Raw genomic sequence first — 15628 nt, 5'->3', positions numbered from 1 at the left:
ATCAGGGGGAGGACGAAAAAGTAGTAACAAAAAGTAGCCTATTGAATTAGATGCACTTTGACATGACCTTTTCCACGTTCACAGTTTTTTTATTTGGATTAAGCTTGGAGATAATGGTCCACTCATTAGAAGCGCAGTGCACCTTAAAAGTGAACATAAAAAACGAAGGTAAAGACATTCGACGTGTCTACCTAATTTATGCAGGCATAAGCGCGCGCACAAATGGTGCTGACAAAAGTTGCACTTGTTAGGATCCACCCTCCGTGTACTCTCAGTTATGCATAAATGTTAGCGAACATTTGGCAGCCCGCCAATGGTACGTTTTTTTGGTGGTATTATTGCGTCATCAACGTAAATTTCACAGCAATGGGAATACAGATCAGTTCTTTCTGTGTGTCTTCTTAACTTTGCATATTCAAAGTAAGACTTCATACCAGTTAGTAGACTATTGTTCCTTATTTTTGAAGAGTTAATCTATGCAACGAGAAGTACAAAGGAGTTAAAGGTTTGCAGGATACAACAATTTGGTGTTTACCCTGTGCGAAAGCACTCCTGTCGCATGGGCATAAAATATACAGCGCATTTATTAGTAGTGTGCAAGTGCGTCCAGCGCAAAACGACCAAGGGGGGTTCTGCTTTACGTCTTCACAAGATCGGCATGTGTATGCGTATGCATATGCACATACACGAGTATACTTCTTCCTTTTTTCGAACAAAAGAAGCACACATACATAAAAAGCTGGTGTACATCAACCTAATTCCACTTCCTTCTTCTATTTATGCCCTTTTATATGCGTTTCTTTTTTTTTTTTTTCACTCTCTCTCCTGTGATGAGTGATATCCTTTGTGCATTGCCTTAAGAGATATATTTAACCCTATAATGTTTTTAAGTTTTGTAAATTTCTTACACCTCCAATTAGCACAAGAGCGTCACCCCTAGGGTTTCATGCAATTAAATAAAGCGCAATCATCCGTAAAAATACAAACAAATGTACATGTATGCATATGTAATGTGCTCCCCTTTGTACGTTTTATATGTACATATATGTTTGTATATACCAATGAATATGTGAATACTGAATTAATGTGATTCCACCCTTAGCTGATAAATCGAACTTGTCGCCAAGCACAAACGTTGATACAACGCAACCGCGATTTATTGTTCCTTTTTCATTCACGCCCGTACAAAGAATTTACCATATTTACAGCCATTTGGCGGAAGAAAAAAAAAAAAAGAAAGAAAGAAAAATTAAATTTACATTTTGAACTGGAGAAATATTTACTCGAATAATTAGTACTCTTTCAACATTTAACATTTTTTACGTTAAAATGGAATATCAATGAAGAGTAATCCTACATATATTGAACGGGGACATACACCGTATGCATATAAACCCCTAAGCGAATATATGAATTTTGCGCATATGTAAACTTCATACGAGGATATGTATATATGTTTATATTTGCTCATTTGAGAGGATTTTTTTTTTTTTTTTTTTTTTTCTTTTTTTGAATATCTCTTTTAGTGTTCATTTTTAACTCACGTTTCTCTGAATAAACATTTGTTAAGTTGATTTTTTTTTTTTTTTTTAAAAGAACAAATGTATGAAAATTGCAATTGCATTTTGCGCATATACATGTATGGATACTCTTTTGCGCTTTCATAAAGGAAAATGTAATTTCAAGCTAAAAATAATTGTATATCAATTGTTTTCGCATTAGTATTTTTACATTTATACATATTTTCATTCAACATTTATGTATACTTGTATATATTCTTTTACATTTCCATGACAGGCGCATGTATATATTACATACATAACATAAATACATTTAGCTGTACAACCATTTTTGAATTTTTTTTTATTTTTGGAATATTGTATATATCACCCAGATTTGAAAAATAAGCAGGTGCGAAGAAACAAAATTAACCGCTTTCCAGATTTATGTTACGTAACTGCGCATGCGTTATATACCTACATGAATACATGTACACACGTATGTATATATGTACGCGCATTCCTACACATTATACATTCCCTATTTGTTGTACCATTTTCTGTAAAACTATTGTGACTATCAAACAGCTAAATCTCCTTATTTTGCGCTCGTTCCTATTTTGTGTGCTAAAAAGAAAAGCGTCCAGTTTTGAAAACGACAATACATGTGTATTATACAATACATGTGTGTTATACAATACCTGTGTGTTATATAATACATGTGTGTTATGTCCTTTAAAAAAAAGTGCACATTATAAAAACACGTATTGATAGTTTTAATTTTAGGGGATTCGTGGTTAATTGTTGCGTAATTTTTGTTCCATCTTGTTTTGTTGTGTGTTTATGTATGAATATATTTTATGAATAAACATACAAAAGTAATTTTCCCCGCGTTTTGACTTTGTCATTTGTGTTCGTTTTATTCCCCCCTTTTCAAGAGCCCCGTGCATTATAGTAATATATATGTATGTATATCTTCTTTAGCAACTTGTTAAAACTGCGGCTGCAGAGTTAATTTGACAAGAATATCCATTTTAATGTGCTATAATTTTAATTAGTAAAATGAGTTATAAATCCTCAAGATACAGCAGAATTTCTTCGTGCATATATGTGGGAAACTTACCAGGAAATGTCGTAGAGGATGAGGTCTACGATTTATTTTCCAAGGTATACACACATCTTACTCGAATTTGTGCCACCACTACTTTTTTATTATTTTATAATTTTTTAATAATTTTATGTAATTAAAGAACAACGCGTTTAATCAGCATACTCGTGGACATAGAAATTGTACCGCGTAATTTTCGCACATATACGATTGTCAACAAACTGTATTCCCCCTCTTTGTATCCTCCTTTCAGTATGGACGTATAAAATATATCGATGTAAAAAAGCCCAGAGCTCCAGGCGTACCCTATTCGTTTGCCTTCGTTCATTATTTCGATTCCAGGTAAGAATGAGGAAAAGGTGAAAATGCTACAAATACGTGGAAAACACCTATATGTATATTATATATATGTATAAATAGACATGCATACTCATGTATCTATGAACAGAAATGTGTAAAAAACGTGACATATCGTATTGTATATATACTTTTGCAAACTTTATCATAGTAAGTTGTAATGACGTTGAATGTTATTAGTTTTCTAGAACACTTGCCGAGGGATGACGCATCAACGATGAGGGGGTGGTCTTCATTTTAGTGGACACATGGGCACGCAGTAGTTCCACAATTTGCTGTACGTATATATACGTAATCATGTGTATTCTGTATTTTGGAGAATTGCGTTTGGGACATAGCCCTTTCGTTGTTGACTGTTAAGGAACATTTAAGCCGTCCATGCGTACGCAAGTTGTGAATGATGAGAATAAAGAGCTTCATAAACTGTACACGATTTTTACGTAAAGAATGAATATCATTTAGCAATTAATGAAAATGTTATTATTTTATCATTATCGTTATTTCGCACAAGTCATGTTTAAGTAAAAAAATGACGCATTGCATTTTGAATTGAACAAGAGTGTGAAATCGTTTTTTCATAACCATATTTTTATGTTCCCCCATATATTTATGTACACAAATAGCACACAAAATTGTGCATTCCTGTAGAAGAATAATAAAAGAGCGAAATTTTTTTTTTTATAAATATTGTGCACATTGCTGAATGGTTATGCGAAAAAACTATTATGTGTGGCCATAATTTTAATGTTAACACAACGTTTCTTACTCATTTATATGTTTCAAATTTTAAATTTCCCTTGTCTTCCCCCCTTTTTTTTTCCCCCTATTAGAGATGCAGAGTACGCCATAGATAGAAGAGATGGTTATAAGTATGATGGCGTTCGTTTGCGTGTTGAATATTCAGGAGAAAACAGAAGGTATAAATTACTTCTTTTGTTTTAAAATCATATTTGAATGAATGTATATTGATAAAACGTAAAGCGCATCATTTTTTGTTCCTTATTCTTATTCCTTTTTTCAGCTATGGAAAGTATAGAAACAAAGAAGAGGGAACTGGCCCCCCTGTAAGAACGGAACATCGAATTATTATAAGTAATTTACCAGAGAGTTGCAAATGGCAGCATTTAAAAGATGTCATGAGACAGTGTGGTGATGTAGGATATGCTAACGTTGAGCGTGGTAAAGGTGTAGTGGAATTTATCAGCCGTGATGATATGCTATATGCAATTGAAAAATTTGATGGCTCAGAATTTAAAGTTTATGACGATGTTACAAATATTAAAGTTAGAAGAGATAGAAGAGGTTCGTCTTACATGAAAAGACACCGAGAAGATCATTATAGTCCCAGACATAAAAAGAGGCGCAGATATAGTGATGAATCAGGATCAGTCTCAAGAAATAGATCTAGATCTAGGAAGCACAACAAATATAGCAACTCACCCACGAAAAAAAATAGTAAATACGACTCTGGAAGTGAAAACGAAGGTGATAATAAAGACAAAAGCAAATATGATAAAAGAAGCAGAAGTGGATCGAATAATTCTTCTAGAAGTGGTGATAGAAATTACAAAAAGAAAAAAAATAAACATGACAATTCAAGTGATAGATCAAGTGAATATAGCGAAAAGGGAAGTGGAAAAAATAATAGCCCTAGCAAAAGTGAAAGTAGGAAAAGAAGCTTAAGTGAAGATGATGGAAGTAGGAGTAGAAAAAGAAGTTTGAGCGAAAGTGGTGGTGGAAGCAAAGATAGGAAGAGGAGTTTAAGTCTGAAAAGAGAAAATAGCTCGAGTGATGAAAAAAAAGGAGAAAGAAAAAGAAGCAATGATATGGAAAGTGAATCTAGAAGGAGTTCTAAATCTCCTAACAGTAACTCACCTAGAGAAAATAACGCAGAAAAGGAAAAGATCAACGACGGAAAAAAAAAAACAGTTGGAAAAAAAACAAAAAGAACAACAAACACTGCTAAGAAAACGAAGAATGCAAAGACAAATAATGATAAAACAAGCAAAAATGAGGATTCTGAAAATGTTTCCAATGATGGAAATAAAAGTGATGGGGAGAAATCTGTAGACCAGGAAAATAATAAAGAAGAAAATTCTGGTACAAATAAAAATGAAAGAACAAAAAAATCAGCGGCATCAGAGGCTAAGCCTAAAAGGGGGGGAGGAAGAAGAGGAAGAAAAAAAACTACCACAGAAGAAAATGTAAATGACAATGCCAGTAGCTAAATTGAAATTTAGTTTTTTTTTTTTTTTTTTATTGTGAATATGATAATCTTAAAACATAATCAGAATTCTTTTAAAAATTGAAAATTAAGAAATAAAAAAAAAGAAAAAATATATGTTATAAAAATTCATATTTTATTAAAAATTTTCCATTGTGTGTCAAGTTCGTCAGAATTATCCATTCAGGATCCATTATCAGAATTATATTTGAAATTAAGAAAAATTTAGTAATATTGTAAATGTTTTTCCACTTTTATAGTTGTAACTTTTTTTAAAATAATTTTTTATAAGCATTTTTGTTTATTTTTAAAACAATTCTAGGAATTGTTGTATGAAGCTTAAAATTAACCCGTACATTTTTACAAATATATACATTAAACATCTATTCCAGTTTTTTAAATATTTTAAAAAAGTTTATATTGTAAAAACTGTCTTTTTTATTGGATGATATGTGTATGTGCTTGTTTTTTTATATGACAGCTTATAAAAATTATTATATACTCAGAAAAAAAAATTATGTACATATCTAAGTACATGGTTCATTACAGGTACCTAAGATGTTATTGTGTAATGAACCATGTACCTATTTGTTTCTTGTCAAACGTTTTCTCCATCCACTTCTTTGCTAAAAATAAACCTTTCCAATATAAAATTTTAAAAATAAAATGTTATCTTCGCTAACACAAAAACATAGACAGAATTATATTTTTATGTTTCCCCAATAATATATGAGTTGCAGATAATACAAAAGGCCTCTTCTGTTTATTGCAACAATTCTTTACAAATTATTATAAATGTAAAATGAAAAGTAAAAGGTTTCCACACACATTGTTGTTTAACGTAGGAATTTTTTTAGAACAAGCATAAGGTTTTTACATATTTCGATTAAGTTATATAATTTTTTTTCTATATTACATGAAGCTTTCTTCTTAATATTGCTCATTAGGCCCTTAAGGTTATGGACTTGAAATGTAGAGCCTAAATTCCACAGGTTCTTTTAAATACATGATTTTGTGAAGTTTCAGGTGCATTACCCATACCCATTGTAAATATTGACAAACTGTTCTCAATTTACATTTAAACCTATTGTGCGAAGTGCATTTTTAAATATAAATTCAAATATGTCCAGAAATTCAGATCAATGAACATTCATTCTTAAAGCAATTTATGTTACAGGCAGCTTCTTAACCATAACCGTTTGTTGTGCTACACACTCTGTTGCATTTTTGCTAGAAAACTACTACACAAACACTTATTTCGCATTCCACTGTTTGATGAACATGCACAAAATTTTTAATAATATCTCTAAGTCCTTTCATTTAGCAATTTTTAGCAATTTCAATATCACAAAGTTTTTTGGTTCGTTTGAGGTCCCTCTTAAAACATTTGCTAACATTAACCATTTTATACGCTGTATATATAATAAAAATGTGTTATTTACACTTTATTATTTTAAGGATGTTGCAATAAACGCTGTGTGTATTCTTTGTGTACATAATACATTAAATGTAGTACGCAGAAGAAAACATGCACGAAATTTTATTTTTATCCATTTGAGAGTCCTTTTTAAGAAAAAAATATAATAGACACCTTTTTCATTCCATAAACTGTATAATAGTAGCAGCTCTACCTAAGTAGTTTGAAATTCCGTCATGTTTCATTAAAACATTCTTATTATGTTGTGCAAATTTCATGTTAACCAATATACATTTAATCAGACAACAAAAGCATTTGCGTAAGGTTATAATATGTAGTACTGTTTAAGATGTTTATCATTCCTGAAAAACTTTTAAATTATAACTATGCCTAACTTACTTATCATGTAACATTTAAAACTTAAGTTTCTTTTTAGATGATCAGATATATTAAATATAACCCAATTTAGAAGTGTAATTTCGATATGACGATGCTGTTAAAAATAAAATGTTCATTCTCTTATAAATATTGTCACTTCCTATTGTGAAAAACATGGTTTTTATTATTTTTCGGATTATCTCTGCTATAAACTTCATCCTTTTACACATTTAAACAATATGCTGTGGGATTATATCTTTTTCAATTATGTTAATTCCATTTGGCAATTAATTTTAATGCTTAAAAAGAAATATATTGACGGCTTTGAACATTTTAATAAGAACATACTAACTTGCAGAAAAATTATTTATAATGTAAATTATTCGTTTACTTTCCTGCAAGCTTACATTTTATCTGGCTTCTAGTAACATCAAAGGGTATTACAGTGTCACAAATATTGTCTAATTACATTGTTTCATGTGTCCCAATATTGGAAAACATGGATACAATTAAAAAATACAATTGATATTTTACTTGATAAATATATGACAACATATAACATCAAATGAAAGGAAAAAATTAGGCGTTCACGAGGAAAAATACGATTAAATTTTAGTAAATGTAAGTAAGGTTTATTCTGTAAAACTAGATAGAAATTTCAGCTATCCTGTATATGATACAAATGAAACAAAATATAACATGTAGTTTTAAAAGTATTTAAGCAAAAAGGGAATTACAAAAAGTATAACTGGTCATATATATAAATATAAGAACGAGTATTTAAGCAAAATTGTAGACATACTAAATTCACTACAATAAAATTTTCAATGATCAAAGTTTTGTAAAATTTAAAAAAGCACAATTTCTATAAAACATAAATTTTGAAACGTAGTAAAAGTGCACCAAGCATTCTACAAGCTATGCGGTTATGATAGAGTAATAGTACAAATTCTTCACATATTGATTTTATAATTGCTTACATTGGCAAATTTGAGTGAATATTCTTAAAAAATTATAAAATATTATCCTTTTAAACTAAATAAAGAAAGATAAACTGAACGAAACGACATTTTCCCAAACGGCAGTTCATATGGTGTTGAGGGATTTATATATTACCTTTTCAAACTTAAAAAAAACGAATCTTAATAAGTAAAATAGATTCGTAGTTGATATTACATCAATATGTGCGTTCATCATTATTGTAAAAATCTAAAAAAATGTCTCAAAAATAAATAATGAAAAGGGGTGCAATAAATATTATACATAAAAGACATACCTGTAAGTACTACATTCTTTGGAGGAAGTTCTTTAATACCATTCGAATATATAAAAATTGACATATAAGCAAATAATCAGAACGATTCAAGAATACATTTAAATGTAAAACGAAATGGTATAGGATAAAGGAGTGTAAAATAAAAGGTTTGGTTTCAGTTTAAAGGCAAATAGCTATATATATGACAATTTTTCAAAATATAAATATACTTTAAAGAGAAGGTGTAACTCTTTAAAGCTAATATTGTACTTTTCTATGAATAATAAAATCTCTAAAATGTTTATGGATTTATAAAATCTTGGCATTTTGGGCTAAATATAAGTAAAAAAAAATTAATATATAATGTAAATAAAAAATAAAAACATATTAGTATAATAAAAATTCTTAGAATTACAAAGAATATTAATAAATAAAAAGTAAATTAAATTTTACATAAATAAATATAAATACATATATACTAAATAGTTTGCGCATATTAAATACATAAAATTAATAAAATATATACTTACTAATTATCTATATATAATTAAACTAATATTAAATTTAATACATATAACGTATTAAATAAATAGTTTAATTTTAAATAAATAAATAGTTTAATTATAAATAAATTAAATAATTAGCATAATTAAATATATATATATAATAATTTATTTGATGAATTTAGATAAAATTAATTATAGCGTAATAAAAAAAAATACATTTAGTATAAAATAATATTTATTTAAATCCATTTAATTATTAACAATATATGAATTATATTAAATTAAATGTATTTTAATTAATTCCTATTAATTTAATTTTAATTAATTAATTACTATTTAAAATATTTAATTTTATGAATAAGGTTATTATAGATTTATATATTTAATTGTTTTTATATATAAAATACCATTATAAATAACATAATTAATTTATTATATTAATTAATAATATTTTTTTAAATAAAAAATATATATAAATTTATTGTTTTATTTCAAAATAATTATTTATTAACACATATATTATAATATAATTAAATTATTTTCTTTATTTAAATATATATTACAAAAATATACATCAATGAGCACTATTTATAATATATTACATTATTTAACGAAAAAAATCAATATGTATTTATTTATTTATAATAATTATTTTATAATATAAATCAAGTAAAATAATTCATTAATTTTAAATTAAATAATAATTTCATTTTATAAATAATATTTTACAAAGAATTAATTAAATTAGTATAATAATAATAAATAATATACTACAATTATTATTTTACAGTATTATTAAAATTACATTCTTATAATCATGTATATTTTATTATTAACAATAAATAATTTTGTACACTTATATATATACATTTTATTTAATAAATTAATTTAAAACAAGTTGTATTAATATAATATTTATTAAAATTAAATAAATAATTATTTATAATATATATATTATTTCATTAATTTAATTAATAATCTTCGTAAATTTTATTATTTGTATTTGTATGTGATTTTTTTAAATTTAAATCAAGTATTTCTAATAATTGAAATAAAAAAAACTTAATAATATAACATATTTTATAATATAATTCATATATTTATTTTGCTAAAATAAAATAATTATATAATAACCAATTAAAATAAATATGTAGTTAATTAATTTACATATTTTAAATATGTTTGCTAATTATATTTATTAATTTTATTATTTATTATTTTATTTTTATATAAATAATTAATTCCTTAATATTTTAACTACATGTCTTATTTTTTATATTATATACTTAATTAGTAATTACAATCATTTATATTAAATATATTAATTTAAATTTGAATAAAAATATGCATTAATACTTAATTGCTTCTTAATTATATTATATACTTGTATATCATTAGTTACTTATTAAAGATTAATCATAAGATATTTTAGTTTAGTTTATTATTTTTATTATAATAATTAATATTATATTAATATATTAATATATTTAAATATTTAAATAATATAAAAAATATATAATTTAATTATTTTTACTGGATATTTAAAATAATATTTTCATTTATTAAAAATATTTAATTAATTTATTTACCATTGTATTTTAATTATTATTCTATAATATATATTTATTTATTTAAATCATTTTAATTATTTTAAAATAATATATTTTTTAACGTATGTTTTAATATTTTAACATTTATATAACATTTATTCAATATATGTTTTTAAATAATATCAATATTAAATAACATTTATTTAATATATATATTCAATTTATTCTAATTATCTATAAATATAAAAACATTATATATTCTTAATAAATAATCATATATTTAATATTTTTGTTTAATTAATATTATTTTTTTTTTTTTAGCTCTGCCTTATTATTTTTTATTTATTAATTTTATAATATTTTCATAAACTAAATTAATTGCTTAATTAATGAAATACATATAATTATTATTTAATCTATATAATTATTATTTAATTCATATATATATATATATATATATATATATATTTTAATTAATATTTTATGCTTAAGTTTTATTTAACAATGGATATTCTATTATATATTTATATAAATGAAATAATTAACTCTTTTTTCCTTTCTGTTATTAAAATTTGCTGTTTCATAAGTACATTACATTCATTATGATTTGTTTATTGTTCTATGTTATTTCATTTTTATTATTATTTTTTTTTTTTTTCATATTAATACATGAATTTTTTATGAAGTACATATTTAGCAGTGTTAGTATGATATATCATGGAAAGTTATGTTGTATCATACGAACGTGTTTATTATGTTTATGAAATTAATAAAATAGTGTTGTATGTAATTATGAATCTTTCTATTTTTTGCTTTTTTCCATAACAGATCTATTTTTGTTTAAAAATTTCAGAGTTTCTTTTAATTCTTTAAGATATATGTTAAATACTTCGGGGAATATGTTTCATTAAAATTGTGTGTAACAAGAAATGTGACCATGTCTTATTTAATTGAAAAAATAATACCTTTATAGTTATTAGCTTTCAGTAATTATATTAGATTCTATTTCAATTTTTTCTTAGTTTATTTAATATAATGATATTATAAGCTTCTTCCTTGTTAGAAAACTTAATAATGGGGTTATAATATGTCGTAGACAATAATCAGTTGTTTCACATTTATATGAACACCTTTCAAGAATTTTACACTGAAACGTGAATTATTATTTCAAGCTTTAAACACTTATTTTTTTTTTTTTTGAAATTTGTTAACACTAAAGTGACACCGTTAGTTATTTGTAATTTGCCTTTTTACTATTTATTTCATATAAGTGTAATTGCAGATTTGTAGCACCCCTGAAAGCTTTATCTTTTGACATTCACAGTTACGGTATTTTGATAATACCTTTGTTCCAACATTTATATGCATAGCGAAAGTGATGTTCTTCAAGGAATGACACTCTTAAGTTAAATTATATATGGTAAAATAATGCTTATTACATGGGCTCACTTTTTTTATTTATGTCGACAAGAAAGGGCTTTTAACATTCCTTTATATTTAATCATTTCTATGTCTAACTAGTAACATATATTTGCCATATATATGTTCAAATTATGCATATTTGATCTATAACCTAATATTTTATTTTTTTGACACTTCAAATGTTCCTCTACCTGTATTAAGAATAATTTCTAATATAAAAACCATAAAATGGGCTAAACATGTACAGCATATTCAGATACACATTAATGGTTACATTGGCACAATGGAAAATTTATAACTCTTATGAAATCTTATTTGAGTTTCAAAAAATGTAGAAGTTATTGATTTTTAATAGTCTTATACACAATGCATGAGGATAAAATTTCATCCCGAAGTACGTTCATCGAGACATAATAATATTTTAAATGAGTATAACATTATTTCCCAAAATATGTGAAACTAATAGAAAACGTTCCATTGTTACCATGCTGAATATAACTTTTTTTAACTTTTATTACGTCTTAGAACAAAATTCAATATGTTAAAAAATTAAAATTGATGAATAAGATAATTTCGAAATTGTGTATAGGAAAAATAAAAGATAAAGGAAGGTTTAGAATTTTATTATAGACACATTATTACAATTATATGAACTAAATAAACACCCTCCTATGCATAAAAAAAAAAAAGACCTAAAATAACCTGCGAAAAATACGTTAAATTCCTCCACGTTTACGTTTCCCTTCCCTAATGTAAAATTTCATGATAATTAGTTATAAACATGAGGCAACATGAAATTGTTATTTTTTTTGTCACATTCTCATTCTACAGTTATAGAACAACCGAAAATTTAAAAAAGCTCATAAAAGAGTACAATAAGTGCTTAATACAATAGTTCAGTATTATATTTTTTATTTATATTAAAACATTATCTAAATCTTAACAATTTTTTTATTTTTTAGTCTATAATAACATTGGCAACATTATATACTATATTTACATTACCATAATATATATAAATATATTTTTTTTTCAACAAAACAATCAAAAAACAGAACATAAACACATTTAAAATGTGTAAATAAACATGCATCAAAAAAAAAAATTATACATAATTCAAATATTTATATTTTCTTTTTTGTTGTGCATGTTTATTTAAAATGTGTTTTATAGCTGTAAACTAAATTGAATGAATGGAAAAACGTGTCAGAATTCATACGGAAACAAAAAAAAAAAAATGATAGAATTACATCCATAACTTTATATATACTTAAATGATAGTATAGGAATCAAATATAAATTTATACATTTTAGTTAAGCAACATAGTTGCGCAACATGTTTTGTGTTACTCTACAGTTATAGGAGCTTCAATATGTTTATAATTCATCTCTTAATTTGGTATTAAATAAGTAGTAAACTTTTGATTACACAAAAATAATTTACACCCTTTTAAACAACATTGGCATTTTCGAAAGAGTTAAATATTATCATCAAAGCTGACATACCACTAACTCCAAGGAAATAACTAAAAGATATGAGATATTTGTTACTTTTAGTTATCTTGATTTCCTTCGTCATCTGTAAAAAATAGACATACATTATAAATATATTTACCATTTTTTTTTTTTTTTTTTTTTGTCACTTCAAAATTTTAAATGTCATAAGGTAAATTACGTTGAAGGATAGGTATAAGAAGAAGCCACAAGCAATTGAACTGAAGATTATTTCCACGAACTCGTCTACAAATTAAAAACAGAAAAAAATGTCTGTTATATGGTATAATATGATATAATGTAATCCTAAAGAATTGTGCCCTTCCTGCTCTTACTTGACGGGAAAGAAAACATTGCAATAAAAACTCCTAATGGTAAGGACAGTATGAAGGACCACGCATATATGTTCGCCAAAAGGGTGTTCTGAGAAAAAAGAAATAATGCAAAATTAGCGCCCGTAGAACTTTACACATTCATGGGTTCATGCTTGTACATGTACACACATGTATAGGCGTGTCACACACATTAACGAAAAGTACGAATAAAATATGAAATGGAATAAAAAAAAAAAAAAGTATCCATTGCCCTAATTTACCTCTATTTTGTTTACGACATTCTTGTACACGATCAGGCATTCTGCCCATTTATGCGCTAACATGGAAAGGCCCACAATGGCAATGGCCTTCTGGTCTTTTAAGCTCCCAATAAGTAAACCTTTTAAAGAGAAGAAAGAAATATATATAGAAAATATGTGTACAAAATTTACATATATATGATGCGTATATAAAAAAAAATTATATTTAAATTATGAAAAGTGTGTAAATTATCTATGTTGTGCGCAAAAATATGTAGATGTATTACAACACTCTTTACACAAAGTCATTTTTTTTCTTTCGTATGCGATGTGTATTCATGTTCACTATTAAAATCTTAATATAGAATGAAAATGAATAATCGTGTTTAAAAATTACCTTCTATGAAAGAATGGATAAAGAGACTTAAAACAATAATAAAAGTGTTTGATCTAAATACATCAAAAAAAAAGATATTTTTGAATTTCTTCCTTTTATCTTTTTTATCATCTACTGCGGTCATCTCCAAGTCCACTATTTCATTTATATCATAGGACACACAGTTTGTGTCGTTCTTTTTTTCACATAAACTTATAATAGAATTGTTTTGATTTTCAGATTCTAGTGTGTCATTAATATCAAAGCTGTGTTCTACATGGTGATCATACAATATATCTGTTATATTTAAAAACGTTACTGATACAAGTATTAGAGTGAAGGTATAATAAAGATTAATATTCTTTTTGTTTAATAAAGTAATAACTTCTGGTAGCATATGTATGAAAGCTAAGGCCAATATTGCACCTAAGAATAAATGGTAAAAAAAGGGGTAACAAAGAAAAAAAAAAATTATTGTTTACTTTTCGTAAATGTTTGAAATTATAATGTTAACAATTTCCATATTTCTATACTTACCACTTGCAATATTTTCAAAATTTTCCATGTTTAAAAATTTATTTCTTTTTATTTTGGACATTTTGTTCTCTACATAGGACGGGACATACACAACTGCAACACATTCGATGAAGATAAGAAAAGCAATAATTATTGTTAACCACATTTTGACGAAAAGTATTAAAAAAGGAAGGGCTAAAAATTAAATATACCATAAAAAAAAATAAAAAAAATCACAAAACTATGTCCATATACAGTACATATATGTGTAATCACATCCTATTATCTTATCATTAAAAATTACATATAAATGAAAAGTGGACTGACAAGTTTGGTCATTTGATGTAATTTTATATAATTGCTTTTAGACTTTGTATTGTGCATTAAAACATAAAAAATGGAGTTTTCACATGCGTAAAAGTTGATCCATACACATTTTAAATAGTATAATTGCAGAGTTCGTTAACACTTATCACTGCAAGAAAATGTAAATTAGCATGTAGAGTTCACAGATGGTGTAACATGCGAACGGAAATGTTGGGTGTGCGATGGAGGTATAACATTGAGATTCGCACATCTTATAAATAAGAAAAAGTGAAGTGTTTAATTGACAAATGAAACAAAAATGACACAGGTGAGAATATGTGCCACTTAACTGTTAATATAAAAAAAAAGAAAAGAAAAGAAACTTGTGGATGTGATATGATGTAGGTTGATATATTTACACATTCTAAAGTATATCTTTAAAATAAAAATAAAGTGACAATCTTAAAATTATTTTAACAAGTGGAGAATCACATTTTTTTCAGCACTTAAAGTGTTGTAATAAAAATTGTGCACAAATGAATGCACAAGTGAAGACATGCACACTTATTATTGCCTTCATACGTGGTTAAACATACATGGCATACGCGTTGGTACAGGCATCACATGTTTATATATGCATATGCGT

The 15628-nt window shown here is 25.6% G+C and overlaps 2 protein-coding genes across 2 annotated transcripts; one reads left to right on the top strand and one right to left on the bottom strand.

The window, feature by feature from the left end:
* Positions 1-2561: 2561 nt before the first annotated feature.
* Positions 2562-5192, top strand: PKNH_0606700 (serine/arginine-rich splicing factor 4, putative; the record flags this gene model as incomplete). The annotated part of the gene is made up of 4 exons (XM_002261703.1): positions 2562-2666; positions 2861-2949; positions 3795-3881; positions 3986-5192. The coding sequence occupies 4 exons, from the start codon at positions 2562-2564 to the stop codon at positions 5190-5192; spliced, it is 1488 nt and encodes a 495-aa protein (XP_002261739.1).
* A 7974-nt stretch (positions 5193-13166) lies between these two features.
* PKNH_0606600 (ZIP domain-containing protein, putative) lies at positions 13167-14842 on the bottom strand (the record flags this gene model as incomplete). The annotated part of the gene is made up of 6 exons (XM_002261702.1): positions 13167-13295; positions 13392-13456; positions 13546-13633; positions 13806-13924; positions 14182-14586; positions 14698-14842. The coding sequence occupies 6 exons, from the start codon at positions 14840-14842 to the stop codon at positions 13167-13169; spliced, it is 951 nt and encodes a 316-aa protein (XP_002261738.1).
* Between the last annotated feature and the right edge of the window lie 786 nt (positions 14843-15628).

This window comes from Plasmodium knowlesi (assembly GCF_000006355.2).
Source record: "Plasmodium knowlesi strain H genome assembly, chromosome: 6".
Classification (NCBI taxonomy): Eukaryota; Apicomplexa; class Aconoidasida; order Haemosporida; family Plasmodiidae; genus Plasmodium; species Plasmodium knowlesi.
This window is presented reverse-complemented; position numbering and strand designations above follow the sequence as displayed.